Source organism: Tarenaya hassleriana, unplaced genomic scaffold (assembly GCF_000463585.1).
Source record: "Tarenaya hassleriana unplaced genomic scaffold, ASM46358v1 Cleome11, whole genome shotgun sequence".
NCBI classification, from domain to species: domain Eukaryota; kingdom Viridiplantae; phylum Streptophyta; class Magnoliopsida; order Brassicales; family Cleomaceae; genus Tarenaya; species Tarenaya hassleriana.
In genome coordinates, this window is record NW_010961290.1 from 120,937 (window position 1) to 140,482 (window position 19,546).

The 19,546-nt window shown below is 43.4% G+C and overlaps 8 protein-coding genes across 13 annotated transcripts in view; 4 read left to right on the forward strand and 4 right to left on the reverse strand.

Annotated features, from left to right (window-relative positions):
- The first annotated feature begins 89 nt into the window (after positions 1 to 89).
- On the forward strand, positions 90 to 1,119 carry LOC104805075 (HMG-Y-related protein A-like). Its single transcript, XM_010529490.1, has 2 exons — positions 90 to 319; positions 404 to 1,119. Exons 1-2 carry the CDS (start codon positions 230 to 232, stop codon positions 926 to 928), a joined length of 615 nt encoding a protein of 204 aa, XP_010527792.1. The 5' UTR covers positions 90 to 229; the 3' UTR covers positions 929 to 1,119.
- Positions 1,120 to 1,868: 749 nt separating this feature from the next.
- Positions 1,869 to 2,995, forward strand: LOC104805076 (protein PLANT CADMIUM RESISTANCE 2). Its single transcript, XM_010529491.2, has 4 exons — positions 1,869 to 2,196; positions 2,320 to 2,391; positions 2,468 to 2,680; positions 2,767 to 2,995. The coding sequence occupies exons 1-4, from the start codon at positions 2,067 to 2,069 to the stop codon at positions 2,844 to 2,846; spliced, it is 495 nt and encodes a 164-aa protein (XP_010527793.1). The 5' UTR covers positions 1,869 to 2,066; the 3' UTR covers positions 2,847 to 2,995.
- An 83-nt stretch (positions 2,996 to 3,078) lies between these two features.
- Positions 3,079 to 4,460, forward strand: LOC104805077 (F-box protein SKIP28). Its single transcript, XM_010529492.1, has 3 exons — positions 3,079 to 3,549; positions 3,799 to 4,032; positions 4,128 to 4,460. The coding sequence occupies exons 1-3, from the start codon at positions 3,217 to 3,219 to the stop codon at positions 4,419 to 4,421; spliced, it is 861 nt and encodes a 286-aa protein (XP_010527794.1). The 5' UTR covers positions 3,079 to 3,216; the 3' UTR covers positions 4,422 to 4,460.
- Positions 4,461 to 4,564: 104 nt separating this feature from the next.
- Positions 4,565 to 7,626, reverse strand: LOC104805078 (glucan endo-1,3-beta-glucosidase 3). The gene is made up of 5 exons (XM_010529493.2): positions 7,385 to 7,626; positions 5,908 to 6,509; positions 5,172 to 5,823; positions 5,037 to 5,064; positions 4,565 to 4,934 (listed from the first exon to the last, which is right to left on the reverse strand). Exons 1-5 carry the CDS (start codon positions 7,440 to 7,442, stop codon positions 4,775 to 4,777), a joined length of 1,500 nt encoding a protein of 499 aa, XP_010527795.1. The 5' UTR covers positions 7,443 to 7,626; the 3' UTR covers positions 4,565 to 4,774.
- A 759-nt stretch (positions 7,627 to 8,385) lies between these two features.
- LOC104805081 (plant UBX domain-containing protein 2) lies at positions 8,386 to 11,347 on the reverse strand. 3 transcript variants are annotated; one of them, XM_010529496.1, is made up of 4 exons: positions 10,535 to 11,347; positions 9,546 to 10,095; positions 9,096 to 9,374; positions 8,386 to 8,808 (listed from the first exon to the last, which is right to left on the reverse strand). In XM_010529496.1, exons 1-4 carry the CDS (start codon positions 10,900 to 10,902, stop codon positions 8,563 to 8,565), a joined length of 1,443 nt encoding a protein of 480 aa, XP_010527798.1. In that variant the 5' UTR covers positions 10,903 to 11,347; the 3' UTR covers positions 8,386 to 8,562. The 3 variants fall into 3 exon arrangements, with proteins under 3 accessions (XP_010527798.1, XP_010527802.1, XP_010527800.1); XM_010529500.1 differs by having other exon boundaries at positions 9,546 to 9,963; positions 10,388 to 11,347; XM_010529498.1 differs by having other exon boundaries at positions 9,546 to 9,665; positions 10,105 to 11,347.
- Positions 11,348 to 11,622: 275 nt separating this feature from the next.
- Positions 11,623 to 13,373, reverse strand: LOC104805080 (E3 ubiquitin protein ligase RIE1). 2 transcript variants are annotated; one of them, XM_010529495.1, is made up of 5 exons: positions 12,813 to 13,372; positions 12,502 to 12,621; positions 12,291 to 12,423; positions 12,045 to 12,203; positions 11,623 to 11,949 (listed from the first exon to the last, which is right to left on the reverse strand). In XM_010529495.1, the coding sequence occupies exons 1-5, from the start codon at positions 13,316 to 13,318 to the stop codon at positions 11,785 to 11,787; spliced, it is 1,083 nt and encodes a 360-aa protein (XP_010527797.1). In that variant the 5' UTR covers positions 13,319 to 13,372; the 3' UTR covers positions 11,623 to 11,784. The 2 variants fall into 2 exon arrangements, with proteins under 2 accessions (XP_010527797.1, XP_019057125.1); XM_019201580.1 differs by lacking the exon at positions 11,623 to 11,949 and having other exon boundaries at positions 12,051 to 12,159; positions 12,813 to 13,373.
- Positions 13,374 to 13,679: 306 nt separating this feature from the next.
- Positions 13,680 to 18,133, reverse strand: LOC104805082 (cleavage and polyadenylation specificity factor subunit 3-II). Of its 2 annotated transcripts, XM_010529501.2 has the most exons (13): positions 17,955 to 18,133; positions 17,677 to 17,854; positions 17,497 to 17,569; positions 17,287 to 17,404; positions 16,869 to 16,942; positions 16,612 to 16,748; positions 16,441 to 16,504; positions 16,151 to 16,216; positions 15,724 to 15,793; positions 15,502 to 15,606; positions 14,864 to 15,005; positions 14,628 to 14,724; positions 13,680 to 14,488 (listed from the first exon to the last, which is right to left on the reverse strand). In XM_010529501.2, the coding sequence occupies exons 1-13, from the start codon at positions 17,977 to 17,979 to the stop codon at positions 13,805 to 13,807; spliced, it is 1,833 nt and encodes a 610-aa protein (XP_010527803.1). In that variant the 5' UTR covers positions 17,980 to 18,133; the 3' UTR covers positions 13,680 to 13,804. The 2 variants fall into 2 exon arrangements, with proteins under 2 accessions (XP_010527803.1, XP_010527804.1); XM_010529502.1 differs by lacking the exons at positions 17,677 to 17,854; positions 17,955 to 18,133 and having other exon boundaries at positions 17,501 to 17,569.
- A 396-nt stretch (positions 18,134 to 18,529) lies between these two features.
- LOC104805083 (protein VAC14 homolog) overlaps positions 18,530 to 19,546 on the forward strand; it is a 6,174-nt gene continuing 5,157 nt past the window's right edge. Inside the window, exons 1-3 of one of the 2 annotated variants that reach the window (XM_010529503.1) lie at positions 18,530 to 18,968; positions 19,116 to 19,229; positions 19,341 to 19,406. In XM_010529503.1, coding sequence (XP_010527805.1) covers positions 18,879 to 18,968; positions 19,116 to 19,229; positions 19,341 to 19,406 — 270 coding nt within the window. In that variant the 5' untranslated portion in view covers positions 18,530 to 18,878. Of the gene's footprint in view, positions 18,980 to 19,115; positions 19,230 to 19,340; positions 19,407 to 19,546 lie in introns of both variants that reach the window. The other variant, XM_010529504.2, reaches the window with a different exon arrangement.

Here is a 19,546-nt window from a genome sequence, read left to right on the forward strand (position 1 = left end):
TCCAATTGCAAAGCTAGAATCCCCTAACCGCCCGATCAAACTCTCCAACTAAAACAATATGTGATTTTTGTCACCATTGATCACGTAAACGGTAAACGGTAAACCCCTTTACCATTTTTTTAAATTCCTCTACACAGTGTTCTTCGCTTCAGCGCCCCCTCAAACAACACCTCTCTCTCTCTCTCTCTCTCTCTCTCTCTCTCTCTCTCTCTCCTGATTCAAAATTCACATGGCGACTGAGAATTCGTTTGTTCCAGAGTGTGCTCCGTCGTCGGAGCAAAATTCGTCGCAGGCGCTCGATCTCCCACCGTATCCTCAGGTAACTCCAGATGCCCCAATTCCCTCAGATTTTGGGAATAATTCCTTCGATTATGGCGGATCTGAATTTGTTTGCAAATTTTAGATGATAATGGAAGCGATCGAGGCCTTGAATGATAAGATTGGCTCCAACAAGACGGCGATCTCTAAGCACATCGAGTCCCTGCATCCTACCCTTCCCCCGTCTCATGCCACGCTGCTCAGTTACCACCTCAGCCAGTTGAAGCATAACGGCCAGCTCGTGATGGTGAAGAACAATTACATGAAACCAGATCCCGGCGCTCCGCCTAAGCGTGGCCGCGGCCGTCCTCCCAAGCCCAAACTTCCGGTGGATTCCAACGATGTCACCGCCGCAGCTCCACCGAGATCTAGGGGTCGTCCACCCAAGTCGAAAGAGCCATTGGAGCAGTCGAATCCTCCAAATACGAAGCCCTACGCCGGCACCGGTAGGCCACGTGGACGACCGTCGAAGAAGGCGAGATCAGATTCGGGGACGAACGCTGCTTCGGCGGCGGCTCATGTGGCACCGGTAGCTCAGCCGAACGGTGAACGTCGTGGCCGTGGAAGGCCGCCGAAGGTGAAGCAGATCGTGGCTCCGGTTGGTTGTTGAGGTTCTGCTTATGCAGATGAACAGCTTTTATGCAACTCCATGAAATGATTATGAAACCTTCAAACTTGGAGATAATGAGTTAGCTTCTATCCGCTGATTGCAGCACATGTTTGTGTTGAGTTCTTCGAGTTGTTTTGTTTCTAATCCAAAGGGTAATTGACACATCATCACATCGAAAATCAATTTCTATATTTCAAAATGTGAATTATGGGTACATAGGTTGAAGTAAGCCCAATTCATTATAACTCACTAGCCGGGCTATAGAGAAAGCCCAAAGTTCACTATGTAAAATCAGGCCCAACACGTAATTCATGGGTTCAAAAGAACCGCATATATTATATCGTTGAAATCTATATATTTTTTGTTTAAAATTCTCATATATTTTTTTTGTCTACTAATAGGCGGAGACTTGGGATGACTTGTCAGATCACGACACGACCGACTTCAATGAGATTTTTTTTCTTCTTTTAAATATGAAAGGGAATATGAATCAAGTGGGTGCTAATTTGTTTTTTATATTTAGGATGAAGCCAAAGAGATCAAAGCCAAGTGGTGGTGTTTCCATTACGGCGGCTTTCATGGGCATTTCTTTATCTATATACATATATACGTACAAGATGTCTTGAATCCCTTTTCTTCCAATTTAGACATTGCAAGAATATCTCGATGGAAAATATTTCATACATAAAAAAAAAACACGTTGAAACTCGAACACCCAACCCATCCCACGGAATTGCTTATGAATGGGGTTCCATTGTCAAAATTTTAGCAGCCTTGGATTGTTCAAATAATTCAACGTTGCGTGTGATTCCGACGTTAAATTTGATATTAAATGAAGCAGACCTCTATGTATTATTGATATTGACCGAGAAGACCCTTATTCCATCGACCCACTTGCCTTTCCTCATTCATCACCGCACCCACTCTCCCATCTCATTTCTCCTACCTCCATTATTATTGTCTTTCGATTTGATTTAATTAATTCATCCAGAAAATGAACCCCACCCACATTCAAAACAATCTTACAAATAAACACATGAATCGCATGTCGTAAATGGGAAATTACACTGTTACAACAGAAAATGGGAAAGAACCTGACTTCTCCTTATAAATATATATATAAGCGGCGGCATAGGGGATGAGCTACAAAGTAAGCGCTCTCTCTCTCTCTCTTGAAAACATGCAAGCGCAGGGCACCCATGGGAAGTTTCAAGCTGAGGTCGAATGGTCCACCGGTTTCTGCGACTGCTTCTCCGATTGCTCCAACTGTATGTGCATGGTTTTATCATTTCACAAATGGGTTTTATATATATATATAGAGAGAGAGAGAGATGTTTATCGATCATCAAAGATTGCAAATCATCACACTTTTGTTTGGTTTGCGATTGAAGGTTGCATCACTTGCTGGTGTCCTTGCATTACATTCGGCCAAGTTGCTGAGATTTTGGATCGAGGATCCACATGTAAGTTTACCCTTTTAATCTGTATATGTTAGCAAGTATTCGTTGTGAATGATGGTGACGGTGATGATGATGCCAGCATGTGGAACGAGCGGAGCTCTGTACGCACTGATAGAGGTGTTCACAGGATGCGGATGCCTCTACTCATGCGTGTATAGGACGAAGATGAGGAGACAATACAACATCAAAGGCGATGACTGCGGAGATTGCTTCAAACATTTCTGCTGCGAACTCTGCGCCCTCACCCAACTGTATCGCGAACTCAAGACCCGCGGCTTCGATGTTCCTCTCGGTAACTTTTCTACCATCATCATCATCATCATCATCAGTGGTGTATTACTCATAAATGCATGCATGTGTATGTGTCATCAATTTTAGGATGGCAGGGGAACGTAGAGCGGCAGAATCCGGGCATTGCGATGGGGGCACCTGTCATTGACGCCGGCATGACTCGTTAATTAAACTCAAAAGGGCATTGTGTATGTGTTAAAATCAAAAGGGGATATGCTCCCCCCGTGTTTAAATCACAACGATAATCATTCCATTGTAACTTTCCTTTTATGTATTCTCCTCATTATCCGCAATTAAATAAAGATATATTACACTCTCTATGGTCCGATAATTTTTGAACATTTTGGTCCAAAGCAATCAAACAAGAAAATAATACCTTAATTAAGGATAACATTTTTTCGCTGATAATTGAGATGGATATTTTCTGTTACAGAGCCTGTGTCGAGTGGCTCTGTTTCATTGCTTATCGAATAAGAAAAGAGGGAACAAGAGGAGATAAAAGGAACGGGGAAAGACGAAAAGAACGAGAGACAAAAAATGAGAAAGCCAAACGACGGAGGAGAAGAAGAACAATGGAGATCAGTTCTCGAGGTTTTACAGATCGTTCTTCAGTACCTTCCTTCTGTGTACGAAGTTCTGAGCATGAGCCGCCTTTGCCAATCACTCAGAAACTCCATCAGACACGAAACTGCTTTGTGGGCAAACATCGTTGTGGATGCTCCGCTCAGCCCACGTCTCTCTGATGAGATTCTGTCGGATATCACTTCCAGAGCCGCCGGAAAGCTGACGACTCTGATTCTCCGGCAGTGTCCGAGGATTACGGACGAGGGGCTTCGACGTGTGGTGGACGCCAATCCTCTTATCACCACGGTATTTATTCTGTTCACCGTGTATCTGCGTTCTGTCCCAAGAACATCGATTGATGAAAGAATTAAGTCTGTTTGGAACAATCCAGATCCGGAAAAAAGCTTAAAGGTTGCAACTTTTTTTGAATAGTGCAAAGTGTAGAACTTTCCGAAGGTTTTAGTCAGGGCTATACTAGGAATTTTGTACCTTTTGTCCGCTAATGATGTCTTCTTCACCGGAATCTTGTTTATCATCTTCTGGAAATTTTTTCAGATGATTGTGAAGGGTTGCACAGGCTTAACTCCAGAAGGGATCGTCATAGCGGTTCAAATCCTAACCAAGAACAACCATAAACTAGAGACCCTTCACGTGGACGGCATCTATGGATTTACCAAAGATCATCTCTCAGTAATCCGTAGTTACCTTCCGCCTTCAGCCATCGACGTAGACGTCTGTCCCAAATGCGACCAAGTCAGGATGATTCCACCTTGCTCACGGCAGTCTTGTGTGAGTGAATTGAGAATGCACTTGTCTTTCTTATTTACACAGCTGATGTTTGTGAAATTTGAAGGAATTTTCCTTTTTTTTTTGTTGTCTTTAAGATGGAGCAAAGGAAAGACAGAGGGTGCAAAGGATGCAGGTTTTGCATCCAAAGATGCGTGGAGTGTGGTGTGTGCGTTGTTGGATCAGACGCAGAGGTTGAAGAAACTGTATGCGGTGACGTTCTCTGCCTTGACTGCTGGCTTCTTCTTCTTCCTAAATGCAGCTTCTGCAATAAACCCTACTGCTCTTCTCACCAGCAGCTTGCTCCTACTGCCATGGCCGATCAGTCTTTGTTTGTATGTGAGGCTTGTCAACTTGCTCCTAGTGCCATGTATGATGACTTTGAATGGTAAATCTGTAGGCATTATTGCATCTTTTTGTTTTTGTTTTTACTTGAATGCAACACAAGGAAGGCGGTCATCATGTTACGGATCCGAATCCACAACAGATGCAGCAGATCCAAGAAACATGACAAGAACTCGACTCATGGCAAAAATTAAAAGAATCGAATGTTCAGCTCACTGGAACTGTGACTGATTACTATATACCCCTGAAATCTAAGAGCTACTACCCCAAGAGACCTCCGGTTAAGGAGAGCATCAGAACAAAATTGGGTACACAATAGTACAACACCCGGGGGTTCTTTTATCCCACTGTTCCAGAAACACTCGCAAGAAAAAATAAAACGAAAGAAGAATTGAGTCCTCTACAAGAACACTGGGGCAATGATGAGCAGAAGAACGAGAACCGCAGAGTTAGCAAAAGACGGGCAGTGGTGATTGAACCGGGGGAGGCAGCCGGAGGTGGAAGAGTTTGCCGAAGGCGCATGTGCCGTGGTGTTTCCGTGCGTCCCATTTCTGCCGGAACTGCCCACGATAAAGAAATAACTTGGAGATTTTATTGCAGATATGATTACACGAACAAGATAAACGTAAAGTTTGAGTCTTTTGCGGGGAAAAAAAAAGCACCTTCCAGGGAAAACGCACGAGCCATGGCCTGCAAAACAGAGCACACCCCAAAAAAGACCCATTTGCAGTGATGAAGCGGATCAATGGTCTAAAGCAACAACAAGACTTGAGGGTAAGGAGATAAAGTGTACATACTTGGATCAGTAGAGGTGACAGTTGCCACTCCCTTGAAATCACAACTTCCTGGAGACTTAGCCATCTTCTGATAATAAGCGTTAAACGCATAAGACGAATGCGCAACCACGCTGTCCGGCACATAACACGGCTCACCCTGCAGCAACGGCGAGCAGTCGACTTTGCCGGGACCGCAGGCCCAGTCCAAGGCGGCCTGAAGCATCTTCTTATCAACGCTTTCCTTGGCAACACAAAACGTCTGGTTAGTCGTGTCATTGGCCAGTACTGTTCCAGCACCTGCCAAACGCAACTCATAAACGGGCGTTCCATTTGAGTAGAAGAGTCCCCAATTCTGCTCGGAAACAGGTCCAGGACGTGAATCCTCATTGTAGAGCTCGTAGAGATAGGTGCTAACAGCGATCCCCGGGTGTTTAGGAGTTCCAGTGTTGTTGAGAACGTGTCCGATCAGGTTGCTGTTGTAAGTGTTAGCGTTGTCAGTAGTGGCATCCCGTTCAGACGGACCACCCTTTGAGGGCCATCCAGATTCAGTTACCACAATTGGAACGTTGGTGAAGTTTAGATATAACATTGCAAAGTAGGCTGCATCCACCACCGCATCAAAGACGTTGGTGTAGTGCAACAAAGTGTTGGCATCCACAGCTTCTTTGTTGGCCTTTAGGTGATCCAAACAAGAAAATAAAAAGATTGGAGCAATTGTTTCGGATTTTTCTTTTTCTAAATGAAAAAATTGACATACCTGGAGAGGGCGGAAAAGTGCATAATCCAGAGGAATCACGCCATTGGATTGAACGTAGTCGTAGTAAGGGTAAACGTTGAGCATCAGATACGATCCTGTAGACTGCAGAAACTTCAGGAGAGGCACTATTACTGGCTCCCAAGTTTTGTTGAAGAACGCCTGTGACGGTGGAAAAGAATCAAGAATGATGGAAGAAGAATGAGGGGTCGAAACTTTGATCTGACGGTCAAGATTGGCCGCAACAAGAGCCGACTGGAGATACTTGAGGGCCGAGACAAGGACAGGGGCTGCATTTGGAACTGTCGTGAGAACCTCTGACCCAACCGCAACAGCAGTTATATTGGTGGCCGGGACATAGGCTGCAACATTTCTCGTGACCCAGTTGGCTGCGGTTGCGTTTGACTGGCCAATCCCGAGGAGTTGGTCATTGGGGACGGAGACAATGACCTCAATGCCAGTGTTGGCGAGGGCTAAGAGCATTGCACGGTCAGCGTCATAGAGCCGGACGTGGCGAATGTTCTGTGTTTTGAGAAGAGCAACCACTTGGGTGGGACTAGGCATGTCTGTGAGGTCCGTACCAATGTTTACACCTACGAAAGCATCTGACAATGACAACAACGTTAAGGATTCACCGATTCCTGACTTAGAAAGTGGCATAATTGCTTCCAAGAACCCTGATGGAAAACGTGTAAACAATGATACATTTATTCCGATTCTTTCCCTGAGTACTGGTTTTCTTTCTCTCTCAAAATACTGAAAAATCCAAAGATCTGAATCTGGTTTTATCACAACTATTCGCACTTAACCGATACACAAAATAAGAGAGAGCGCAAGAAATGTAAATGGGCAAAGAGAGGCTGCCATAGCCGTTAAGATTCCCGTACCATTATATGCTTACTGGTTATGGCCAAATATTAAAGATTGCTACAAAGGCAGATACATCATTGATATATTAGTCAAGGGTGTCAAGATCCCTTTCATACGCAACTCTCTACATCTTCCAAGATACAAGTGAGAATCCAAGTGCTTCACTTGCTGGTGCAAAGTGTCAACATTACCCTTGGAAGCAGGTCTCTGGGTTAAGCCAAAGACCTAATACTGAGGGTATTTTAGTCCAAATAGTAAGACCCAGTTCGCAGAGTACTGCAAATGTGAGCTGGAATGCAACACCCATTCTTTGAGATTCCCATTAAAGGTGAAAGATGGAAAAAAAAAAAGGGAACTCGGGTCTCCCAAACATAAAGTTAGAAACCCAATCATATTTTTGGAAGGAACAACATCAAGTAAGCATCTACAGCTGAACAATGGAGTGATAACTCAAGTGAAGAGAAGCAATTTCTGTTCCGGAAATAACAAAAAGACGACGCCTTTGAACATTGGAGAAAAACCCGACGGGTCAGGATATTTTCTAATCAATGTGGAGTGCGTATAGCTAAAGAAGAAACTGTTAGTTGAAAAGTATACAAGAGAAGCGTACCTTCAGAGAGAGCGGAGGCAGAAGAGAGGAAGACGAGAAGGAAAAGAAGGGCAGCCATTGATGGACCCTGGAATCAAAGTCTCTTCAGAACCATACGAACAAGACAGCGCTCGAAGAAGCCAAGTGACCCACGACACAAAATCTCGCCAATAAATTTATTCGATATTTTCAGGGTAAAGGGTGGGGGGTGTCTTTGAGAGAGAGAGAGAGAGAGAGAGAGAGAGAGAGAGAGAGAGAGAGAATCCGAGAGCGATGATGAGGAAATAAGAAAAAGATAAAACTGAAGCCTGATGAAGTTGTTTAAAACATTTTTTTTGTAGGGTTTAGTAATTCTAAATAATGGTTAAACCCAATATAATAGCTAATATTCAATGAGAGCTTTAAATTGAAAAAAAAATATTACGGAAAAGTAAATCGCTAATTAATTGTAAAAAAACATAAAGAAAATAATATGATGAAACATCTTTTGTCTGAGTGGTCTGTCCTGACTCTGAATCTATTCAGGCAAACGAAAGATACGAACAAAAAAAATTTATTATTATTTTTTATTGGGATCAATATACATTAACATTATAGAGTCGTGAAATACATTTCTAAACTAGGTTTGTAAATTGTTTTTGTCAGTAACCTTCTCTTTTAAAGTTTTGTTTCTCTCTCGTGACAGCGTTTTAATGGCAGGAGAAAATAATTTGACAGTTTACAAGGAGGAGGTAGATTCAGTTCAACGGTCACCGATGCATTTTTTATTTTTCTAAATATGTGTGTGTGATTATTCTATGCATTAATTAATTTTGATGATACTAATTATCAGGACCAAGGCCGCAAGCAACGGTCATCGATGCACTTGGGTTTTTTTTTTCCCGAGAAAATTTTCGTTTTTACTGCAGGCCCAGTTCTCTCTCTCTCTCTCTCTCTCTCCTTTTTAAGCTCACCGACGGCCCATTTTGCTCCGAGTTTGTAGACTATTGACATTCACCGGTTGGTGGAGTAAGAAGAAGAAAGGGATCAAATCTCTTCACTTTAAATGATGAACGTTTCAAGGTGAAAAAAGACAGGGAGAGATGGGCATACAATCACCAAACCAGAGCTGACAATATGTCCTTCCGAGTTCCACTTATTTACAGTGTAACAATGCATCAAACACTTGAAATGATGTCAGTAATAGGCAACGTTTCGCCTCAGGCTGAATTACTGCCGAGGGGTTCGCTGATCTCAAGGAGCTCATTCGAGAGACCTGTGAATAGAAGAGAGTCGGTCTCCATCGGCCTGAACTTGATCAAAGCAGCCGGAACCAACTCTTCGTCTTCTAAGGTTCTTGGGTTCTGTCCATGCGGAGTGGAATGGGGAATCACGCGCCTCCTCACCAGGACAGGGTCCAGAAGCTCGAACTGCAAACTGGGTTCCTTCAGAGCCGAGCTCACAAACTGTCAAGGAGAAACCGATGCCACTTGCGTTCAAAACCTTAATCTCAATAGCTCTAATGCATGCTCTTGCATAAAACCTCTATACTATAGGTGCTGATAGATTGAGTTTCTAGATGCAAATGCAGGCAAGAAAGATGATGATGCCTCAAACGTATGCTTGAGAAAGTTGAGTATTTGAATTGCCATTCTGGCCTAAAGAAGAAACTTCAAATGGTCATTGCATGAATCAACAGAAGACACTCAAATAATGGCGAGTATTAAGATTCATATGATAAAAGGAGAGTGACCTCGTAGAGGGCCGTAGTGGGCTCCCATGGAGCAAAAACGCCTTGAAGGACCACCCCATCAGGGAATTGAACTCTGATTATGGTTCTCTTATATCTCTTTCTAGCCGCTTTTGCCTGCTTTTCCTTGAACGACTTGGGGATCAACAGCTGGGATTCTGCCATTTTTTTCCTCCTCATCTCTGCTTCCCTCTTCACTTCTTCGGCTGAGAGGCTGTAGAACGAATCCGGCAGCTCTATTCTCGCTGCTACACTTTCAGGCACCGAGAAGAAAACCCGAATCTAGAATCCGCCCAAGTGCAGAGGCGAAAGAAAGATCCCAAAAGTCACATGCTTTACTTTGAAAATCATCATTAGGATGAATGCCGATAACAATTCACCAGAATTACCAGAGAAATGGCTCCACTTTAACAGAGCAGAAACATACACATAAATAATTATAAAGCAATTTACCTGTCTATCGATATTCTTCGGCTTCGCAGGAACCTCTGCAACAACAACCGGAGCTGAAGATTCAGAATTCTCATCCTTCTTAGACACCTCTACCTTTCTTTGTTCCAGTAATCCGACAACCTTATTGACCAACTGTACACGGTCATCGTCCGGAACCTCCATCACCGCACACATCTCTCCAGCTTCCTCTTTCAACTCGAATCCGACAAACTCGAGAAGCTCAATCCCTCCGGGTACTTCCCCTATGGCTTCCTTAATCTTAGGATTGCTTAATCTAATCTTCCTGAACTTGGCAATCTCGGGTTCTTTCACAATGTTCTTCAGCAGTCTAAGAACCACATCAACCGCGCTCTCCGGCGGCTTGCTGGATAGATAGACCGCGACGAGATTCTGAACCTCGGACTTGTTCTCATTCGCGCTACCCTCGTTCACAGACGAACAGTTGTCTCCATTGCCACTGATGAGACAGTTTTCCACGTGAACAGACACATCTTCCTCCGACGTGAAAGAACTTCCACAGATCGGGCACTCGAACGTATTCAGTGAATACCCATTTTGCCTTATTGACCAACTGTACACGGTCATCGTCCGGAACCTCCATCACCGCACACATCTCTCCAGCTTCCTCTTTCAACTCGAATCCGACAAACTCGAGAAGCTCAATCCCTCCGGGTACTTCCCCTATGGCTTCCTTAATCTTAGGATTGCTTAATCTAATCTTCCTGAACTTGGCAATCTCGGGTTCTTTCACAATGTTCTTCAGCAGTCTAAGAACCACATCAACCGCGCTCTCCGGCGGCTTGCTGGATAGATAGACCGCGACGAGATTCTGAACCTCGGACTTGTTCTCATTCGCGCTACCCTCGTTCACAGACGAACAGTTGTCTCCATTGCCACTGATGAGACAGTTTTCCACGTGAACAGACACATCTTCCTCCGACGTGAAAGAACTTCCACAGATCGGGCACTCGAACGTATTCAGTGAATACCCATTTTGAGATCTCTTCGAAGACGTGATAAGGGAGCCATAAGGGTCAAACCCGTCCTGCGGCTTGCGATCCGGATCCGGATCGGTGTATCTGGGAGATCCGGGTTTCTGTTGATCGGTGATTAGGGTCTTCTCAGGCAAAGGTGCCGATGCCGAATTCGACGAAACTACAGAGGAAGACGTTGGAGAAGGAGTGGGCTTGGGTCTAGGATTCGGAGCTTGGGTGGGGTTATACCTGGACTGAATCGGGCCACCGGGTCCGGAGGTAGAAGAACCGAGAACTCGACCTTGGCCTTTGAATTTGCCGGAGGAAGAAGACAGATTGACTTTTTTCATGAAACCCTTTAGCTTATCTTTCATGTCATCCATCTGCGCAACCTCGAAGCCTTCAATCAAAAAAAGAATCTATCCAACAAGTACCAAAGACACGAACTCAGAAAGCCCTATTGCTCAGGTCGTGGGAAATGTCCCCCCTCGAAGGCAAGCCGTATTGCTGTTCATGCGGCGGAGTGGTATCCCGCGTGGGATTTGCTGCCTCGACCAACCATCGCATCCCACGTGGATGAACATATGCCTTGTCGTGGCCCAATATAAAACTCTTGCGAATCAATTGTTTAAATATGGGCTTAATAATAAATAAGACGGCCCATTAAGATCCATGACCAATTGAAATTTACAAGTCTAAAAAGTATAGAAAACACCAACCCATCATTTATGTTTATTTATATTGATATTTAAATCTAGAAATTGAAGTTTTACTATTCTTGTATAATTTATCTAGAAAGAATTATGGTTAAAAACAACATGGTTTGTCAAGCACAAGTGATGGATTCTTACTCTCCACGTTCTCGGATTACTTCTTATATTCCACCTCTTGGGATTAATTCCGCGAGCCTAAACCGATTCTTATTTTCAACCTTTTGGGATTAATGCTGAACTTACCAAGACTTAGTTCTCCAAATACATATGGAAGATTCGCATGTATGAAAAAGAGCGTTGGTGGCGTTGGGGAAACAGGAAGAGAGGGAAGGCGGTGAAGCTTCTGAGGCAGAGGGCTGCATGGCCCCATCCCCGGAGGAGAGGAGATGGTTCAATAAAAGACCTTCTATGCTTTACGGTCTACTATTCAGGAACATGGATGTCTCACAAAGAACATGTACGATATCATCATATGATACTACTAGTCACTCAGAGTATGAACAAGAACAAACCGAGGGATGAATTTGAATGTTGAATTCGTGTTGATTGAGTTCAGGTTTCATCAGTGGTACCTTTGAGGATGTTGTATTTGCAGAGAGGACAGGTTGGTCTCATCTTCAGCCATTTCGCTATGCACGTTGAATGGAAATGGTGGTTGCACGGAAGCCCATGCAGCTCTGACCCTTCTTCGTATGAGCTCAGACATATGCAACAATTCTGAATCACAACAATGGATTGGAAATGTTCCTCATTTATCCAATTCCTTGAAAAACTTTGATCACGAGATGATGATGATGATGATGATGGCTTACCGCATCCTCCGGAAGGAGAGTCCGTTCAGTAGCTAAGTACAATACATTGGTCTCAGTAGGAACCATTTTCCCGGCTCCCGCGATGTATCTCTCGTTATCGTTCAAAGCCTGAAATCTATACACAGGGAGGACACTGAGATCTGCATCCGACACCCCTTCCTGTTTAAACCCACAAAAGCTTTTTTTTTTACAAGCCTTTCGAAATCCTGTGTGTTAGGGGGGCTGCAAGTGTTCTTGTGTTCGTACCGTTCCTGCAACGGAATAGAGAATGACGATTATGCAGGGAAGGCAGCAACAGAGAGCTATTCCGATAAGGCAAGCCAAAACAGCGCAGAGCACAACGAACAACACATCGATCGCTAGAAAAACCACGACCAACCTGATGATAGCAATGGAGAAAGACAAGTCACGTTTAGTAATTATGCAGAGAAAGAACTTGTGATGTGATGAAACTTACCAGTACAAGCCAGGAGCCTCCTTCAGAAGCATATCTCCACCGGCCACAACCCAATAGAATCCAATTATCCACCACACCAATGACAAAACCGTGTTTATCCACTCCAATCTTTTTGAGAAACTGTAATAACATTCATCATGATCGCACATAGAAATCACAAAGAACCATCATAAGATACCGATACCATCCTTAGGTGGCCATATAGATACACACTTCTTCAATGTACCAAAGTAATTCACGGAAATGAAGCGAAGACAATCCTGCAGCATCACAAAACCTCTACTCTACTCGTCAACAGATGAAGAACCAACCTGTACTGAGATGAGCCTCCATAATCGCTGGAACCACCACCTTCTTCATCCTCACTGTAGATGACACTCTCCAACTGATCGGCACCTTGTCCTGCCTCCAGATCCCCACTTCTCCGCCTCGTGTTCCTTCTGCGGTACTCCGACCACACCAACACCACGTGGACCAAGCACTGCAACGCGTAGCCACAGATCCAAACCCTAATCGGAGTGTTAGGCCTCTCATCGTCCGTGAAGACGAGCACCACCACCGATGCCATCACCAGAGCCGCATTCCACATGATATCCACAGCGACCACAGGCCTCGAGTATCCCCAATCCGCGCGTCGCTCCTCCAACGCACGCGCCGCCGTCTCCCTCACCAGCATCTCCGGCGCGCGATGGCCGGTAATTCGACCGAGTAGAACGGCGAGAGCGGTCGGCCGCGCCGGAGATCCTCTGCCGTGGCGCGTGCGTAGAAGCGGCGTGTGTCCATCACGCGCCGCCGTTGACTCTAATGAAGATAACATGGATGCCTGATTGCTTCTCTTTCCTTCCAAATGTCGGAGAAAAGATCGGATAGATCGCGGTTAATTAAACTCTAAAATACGATTAGATAAGTTGCGTGATTAATTAAGTCAAATCACGTATTAGATTAATTTAATCACCTTTGACTTCTTTTCCGGCAATTGGCTGGCGCTAAAATGTGACTGGTTTCATTTCTTTAACCGTGATTCCGTACGAACCAATAGTATCTTTTTCTTTTTCGTCAAATAAAACCTAGTTTACCATAAAAATAATATTTGAATAAAATTTATGAGAAAGACGAATCAATTCAACTTTGTAACCAAACGATAGCAAATTCCAAGTAAAAGAATTCAAATAAACATATTTGAGGTTTTAAATTAGAAACTGAACTTTTCCTTCCCAGTTATTCCAACGTAATTTAGATACAGTAAACATATGTTAGTCAACCTTTCAGGTGAATATTGGATACAATTCCCAAGATTGTAGGATCAAGGGTTGTGTTTTATTGCACTGATGATTTGCCAACCAAGCTCCAAATCTGAAACAGACCAACTGCAGCACAAGAACACAGACTCACTAGACCTTACCCCTCTTCTATGCGAGCAGTTCTCGTTCGGACACACTGAGGCTCTGAAAGATCCAACTTGCAAACAGTTCCCAGATTCTTGGATCTCAGATCCAGATAGTGTCTCCGAGATCTTCTCAGACAGCCGTTTGATCAGATCAAGATCCGTGATCCCCTTCACGTTAAGTGGAAAACATAAAGCCAGAGTCACTGCATGGTTCTTCTCCTGCAACATCTCAGAGACCTCGTCTTGGTGAACAATCTTCGCCTTTTTGTTATTCTCTACCATTAAAACCGAATCGGCAACTCTCTGGTCGATGACACGCAGCTGAGTAGAGTTAGAGAACCTGAAGTTAGGGGTGGAGCAGTGTCTGAGGAACATGTCAGAAGCATTTGCTCTGATGTAATGCGTGGAAGGGACTGAAACCGTTTCGCCGATTGCAGGGACGTAACAGGGGATTCCAAGCTCAGAGGAGATCTTCTCCTTGAGGGACATCATGCTGGGCTTCTCTCCATGCACGAGTACAGCATGCCTTGGCGAGAGGAACTTGGTCAGATCCATGATTCCTTTTGCGTCCGTGTGAGGACTGAAAGACACTTGGTGTATCTGACACGGCAAAGAATAGCAAAAGAAAATCAACTTTATATATCAAGTTCTTTCCCATTTTCTCATAAAGTTTCCAAGTAGTGTTTATATGGGCGATGGAACAGACGCCTGTGGGAAACAACATAAAATAGAGACAAACCTGGCAACGGACATCAATCTGGGTATCTTTATCGAGATTGATCTTTGTGGGTTTACCGGACATTAACTTATGACCAATAGTACCAGCCACGCAATATCTGGAAACACAGGATCCATACGAGGGTTACCTGACTGAAACTATGAGTTGCTGACTATCTAAAATTCGGGATGATTCATGACTAGCTAAGATTGGAAAAGTCAATAAGCTGAACAGGGGGATGTGAAAGTTAATAATACCCAGGCAAGGCAATGAGGTTTGATGGAGAAGGAGCCCAGTGCTTGAACACTTCAAGCGAGAAGCCGCCACTGAGCATCCCAGGTGTAGCAAAAAGAACACATGGACCAGGAGCATGTATAAAAGAACGCTCAAAATCCCTAACTGCAGCATGTAAGCATGGTTACAGAACAAGCATGTAAATGCCGTTAGAGAGCAAAGGGAGCTGAAAAACTTTTTGGGAACTGAACATGGGATGCTATGCAAAGATACAAAATCCATGCTGACTCACATATGTCAAGAACTAAAACACAAAGGAGGAGGGAGAAAATGAACCGAGCACTATATTTGATGCTTAGAAGTTAGGCACCGAATTTATAGTATAGGATAAAAGAAAACATTGCACCAACTTTATGCAAACTTTACAAAGCTATATGGACCATGACATAAAAAAACAGGATCCCATATATTTCGCAAGCAGTACTTTTATGGACCAGAACAGTTCCACTAGGTCTATAGGAGCAAAGTAGTCGCAGTTTACAAAGTTCAGGGTCTTTTGGAACACCAACAAATTTTGGCTCCTATGCATAAATGAAAAAAGATTTTTTTTTTGTTTCAGTTTCCTGAAACTTGCCGTAACTTCAAAAGTTTGTGGGTTTACCATTCTTAAAATCAAATGGATTATGCCCAGCGCACTTCTCCTTAACCTTCTGGCTAGTCCAGCTGAGGAGCATTTTGTAATACATATTCGCTTGGATGGTCAAACCTGGAAACATATACACAAGCTACTCAGGAGCACTTATTCATCAGGAAACAGAGAACTCTATTGAAGAAGAAAACATTCTCAATTGGTCTGACTTGGCAGCAGAATTTCACGACAAACCTGCTGAGAAGTATATTGGAACCTTTATGTTCATACGCTCCCAGTAATCATCCAGCAACATACAGAGCTCCTGAGCAACGGAGACAATTTTCAACACAGAAAATGGAAAAGACACAATCTCATAGTCTTCATTGCCAAAGGCGAAACATGAGGGAAAACTAGGAAGCAGTTTTAATCCAGAACAAGTTTGAACTGTTTCTGGTTCTAATTAATAGAGAGAAACCACTGAAAGCAAGAGTTCCTAGCGAGCAGAATGAGTCCAAGCTGAAGTAGGAAAAACTACTTTAACGTGGTCATTGGTCGATTCAACTGCTTATATCGTCTTTCAGATATATCAACCAACCATAAGGAGATTAAACAGAAACATCCAACTTAGTCAAAGGGGGGCAAATAAAGCTAATATAAATAACCTCTTAAAGAAACAAACCTGGGCCCTTCCAAGAGCAAATGAGGGAATCAGCGCCTTTCCTCCACCGGCAACACATTTATGAACCTGGAAGTCATTTTCGAAGTACTCAGATATAAATATAAAAGAAGAGAGTTTTAACCTAACCTAAATGGTCAGCTTAGCATATTAAATTATTAATGAGACAATAAGATAACCGTGCAAGGAAGGTCTGACAGAAAAATCAAGACGACAAAGTGTGTGTGTTAATATGAATTTATGAAGCCACATATATGGAATCCACAAAAGTTGACAGCATCAGGTAGACGTACGGCTTGCAAAAACTCTCTCTCCCGTGCATATTTTGAATCTCGAACAGTAGTTGCATATGTGGACCTAAAACACATAATCAAATACATACATAAAACTTCATTCCCAAGGAAAAACAGAACTGACAAATCATGCAATTCCAAAAGAAAACTCTAGTTTTTTTTTCCCCATACTCTGTTATGAGAAGATCTAAATGGAGTCTGTCAATTTTAGCTGCTCCTAGATGTCTATCTGGAGTCATATTATAATCTCCAGTGTACACAATCGCCGCATCACCCACCTTTGCATAAATCATCACAGCTCCAAGGACCTTATGAACGTTTCACAAGTGGCTTTACTAGAGGATACAGGCATAAAGAAGCGTAAGATTAGGCAATTTAAGGAGAAAGTTGAAGTATCTCTGTTTACAGAGAGCACAATAGTGCCTTACATGCCCAGCATAATAGGCACGGATTTGAAGATCTTGATCAACCTGAACTGTTTGCTTCAGATCCAATGCAATAACTGCAGAAACACAAGTCAATGAAGCCAAGTTATAGAAGCACATCCCAAGAAACAATGCTCATACAGCACGATCATACAAAACAAAAAGAATATCACTGAACCCTAGAACTCAACTAACCTAATCATAAATGGATCTTCACGGGACCACAGAGAAACTTATATGCTCATTCGCCCAGAAGCAGCTGTTCATAAAACCTAAGGCTTAACTTTTACCAAATTACTGTACGCGGACCGGTAGTACAAAGAATAGGCTGATTAGCTAAGGAGAACCAATCATCAATTAGATGAAACTAATGCGTAATGAAGGCCAAGCAAAAATGAGATGTAATTCTCAAATCATGAACCTTTCTTCATGCAATTCGTGATATGGTCGGTGGTGAATAGCTCTTCTTCGCCCCTTCGATCCACCATCACTCTCCTGTAATCCTCAAGCATCAGTGGAGCCAATGCCTTCGTGGGGTACTACAAAAAACCAAACAAAGCAATAAATTTATGTCAGAAAACACAAGCCAGTCAAGCATTTCATCGAACATGTTGAAGACACTTGAACCCACCGACATGTATACAGGCCCTTTATATCCGCGCACCTCCGTGAAGTAAGGCAGCGCACCAACATGATCCAAATGACTAAATCCAAAAATTAAAGAAAAACGGCGACACATTAGAATCCCTACGATCTCAAACAACTAAGAAAAGGGAAACGAAAACAAAGTTTTAGGTTTATGGATCGATACAAGTGGGTGATGACGATACAAGAGAGCGCGTTATCGAAATCGCCGGTTTTCGAGAGGAGAGAAAAATCTGGGAATCTCCGATGATCATCGTAGCCCATGTGCATCCCACAATCAAACATTATCCTTTTCCCGTTGATGGTGACGATCACGCAGCTCTTCCCTACTTCTTGCCCAGCACCTGCAACACCAAAGCCAGCATCCAAGGTGATGCATATCTGTTCAGAGCTCTTAACAATGGAAGCGAGGAACCAAAGAGGGAGGAAAAACGGAAGAGTTACCGAGAACGAGACAATCGATCGTCATTGTTGATTGGACAGAGCTCAATTTGAGTCAAAATTCTCGCCGTCGTGCAAATAGGAAATCGATTGATAGTAGAGATAGAATACGTTTTTTTTTTCACCGGAGAAAATCGAGTTTCGGCAAAGAAAGTGGCGGCAAATTGTAGGCATGAGCAAGTACGATCACAAAAGGCAGAACACTTGATGCCAACCCACATGGCAGGAATTGGGCCGTCAGTTCTAACTCATTTAATGGGCTAAGGAACAGACGAGAAGCCCAAAAACTATCATCCTTAATTAACTATGCGGTAAATGACGATTGGGAGATTAAAAAAAAAAAAAAAAAAAAAATTCCGCCCGCTGGTTGCAGTTAAAATGCTAAATTCATAACGATGACACAGATAATAATCCCATGTTCTGGCGAGCGAGGTAAATTATCCATTTATCCAGAGGAATCCGTCGTCCGAGAACTTTATAACGTGAGCTGCTGAGGGGAGGGTGAATCTGTCATTTTGCCTAAGGCACCACGCGTCCACGCGCCACTTCACTTTCCAACTTCCCCATCTCAGTCCATCGTCCAAGACGATTCAACTTCTCGACGAACGAAGAAAAAACGAAATATCGAAAAAGAGGACGAAAATAAAAACAAAACTTCTTTCCTCTAATTAATAAATCAGAGTTCGTTTTTCCTGAAATTGAAATCGACTTCTGTTACGCTTCGATTCACTTCTTGCCTCTTGACCAGATCTGATTTTCGCTCTTGACGTTGAATCGTTCAAGTTTCGATCGCCGAAAGTATTTGGAGACCGTCGGGAGAGAATTTGTGTTTTCAAGTGGAAGATTGGAGGAGGTCGGAGTCTGGGATCTGACCTCGAAGACGATTCAGAAGGATAATTTGGTTTCCTTCGCTGGGTTTCTCCCGAAATGTCAGACGCTCTTTCTGCCATTCCGGCGGCTGTTCATCGCAACCTTTCCGACAAGCTGTATGAGAAGCGGAAGAATGCGGCTCTTGAGGTTTCAATCCGGTTTCCTTCTTTCTTCCTCCGTGGTATTTCGATGTCTAGGGGTTTTTGGCTCGCGATCTTTTGCTTCGATTTCGAGCAAATTCGCTTGTCTCTTAACACTTCCGTTGTCTGAGATGATTATTTGCGTCTTTTGTAGCTCGAGGGGATTGTGAAAGGTCTAGCTGCTGCGGCAGATCATGAGAAGATCTCGAAAATTATCGAGATGTTGATCAAGGAATTTGCAAAATCACCTCAAGCGAATCATCGGAAGGTCAGTTCTTGTGGAAAACCTCTTTGGGTTTCTCGCAGCAATTCGCTAGTTACTTAGCTTGGTTGACTTATATTGATAGCATCAGAGCATATGCCTGCTGTCTTCGTATAGGGTGGCTTGATTGGCCTAGCTGCTGTAACAGTTGGGTTGTCATCAGAAGCTGCCCAATATCTCGAGGTATACATAGATACAGCCTATCCAAACTCTGGTTTTCGTGGTTGGTCTCTGGCATGTAACAGGGTTTATGTTGGACAAGTTATTTTTTTATTTCAGTCATCTCAGAAGCATACAGGGCCATATACTCTATTTGCTGAACC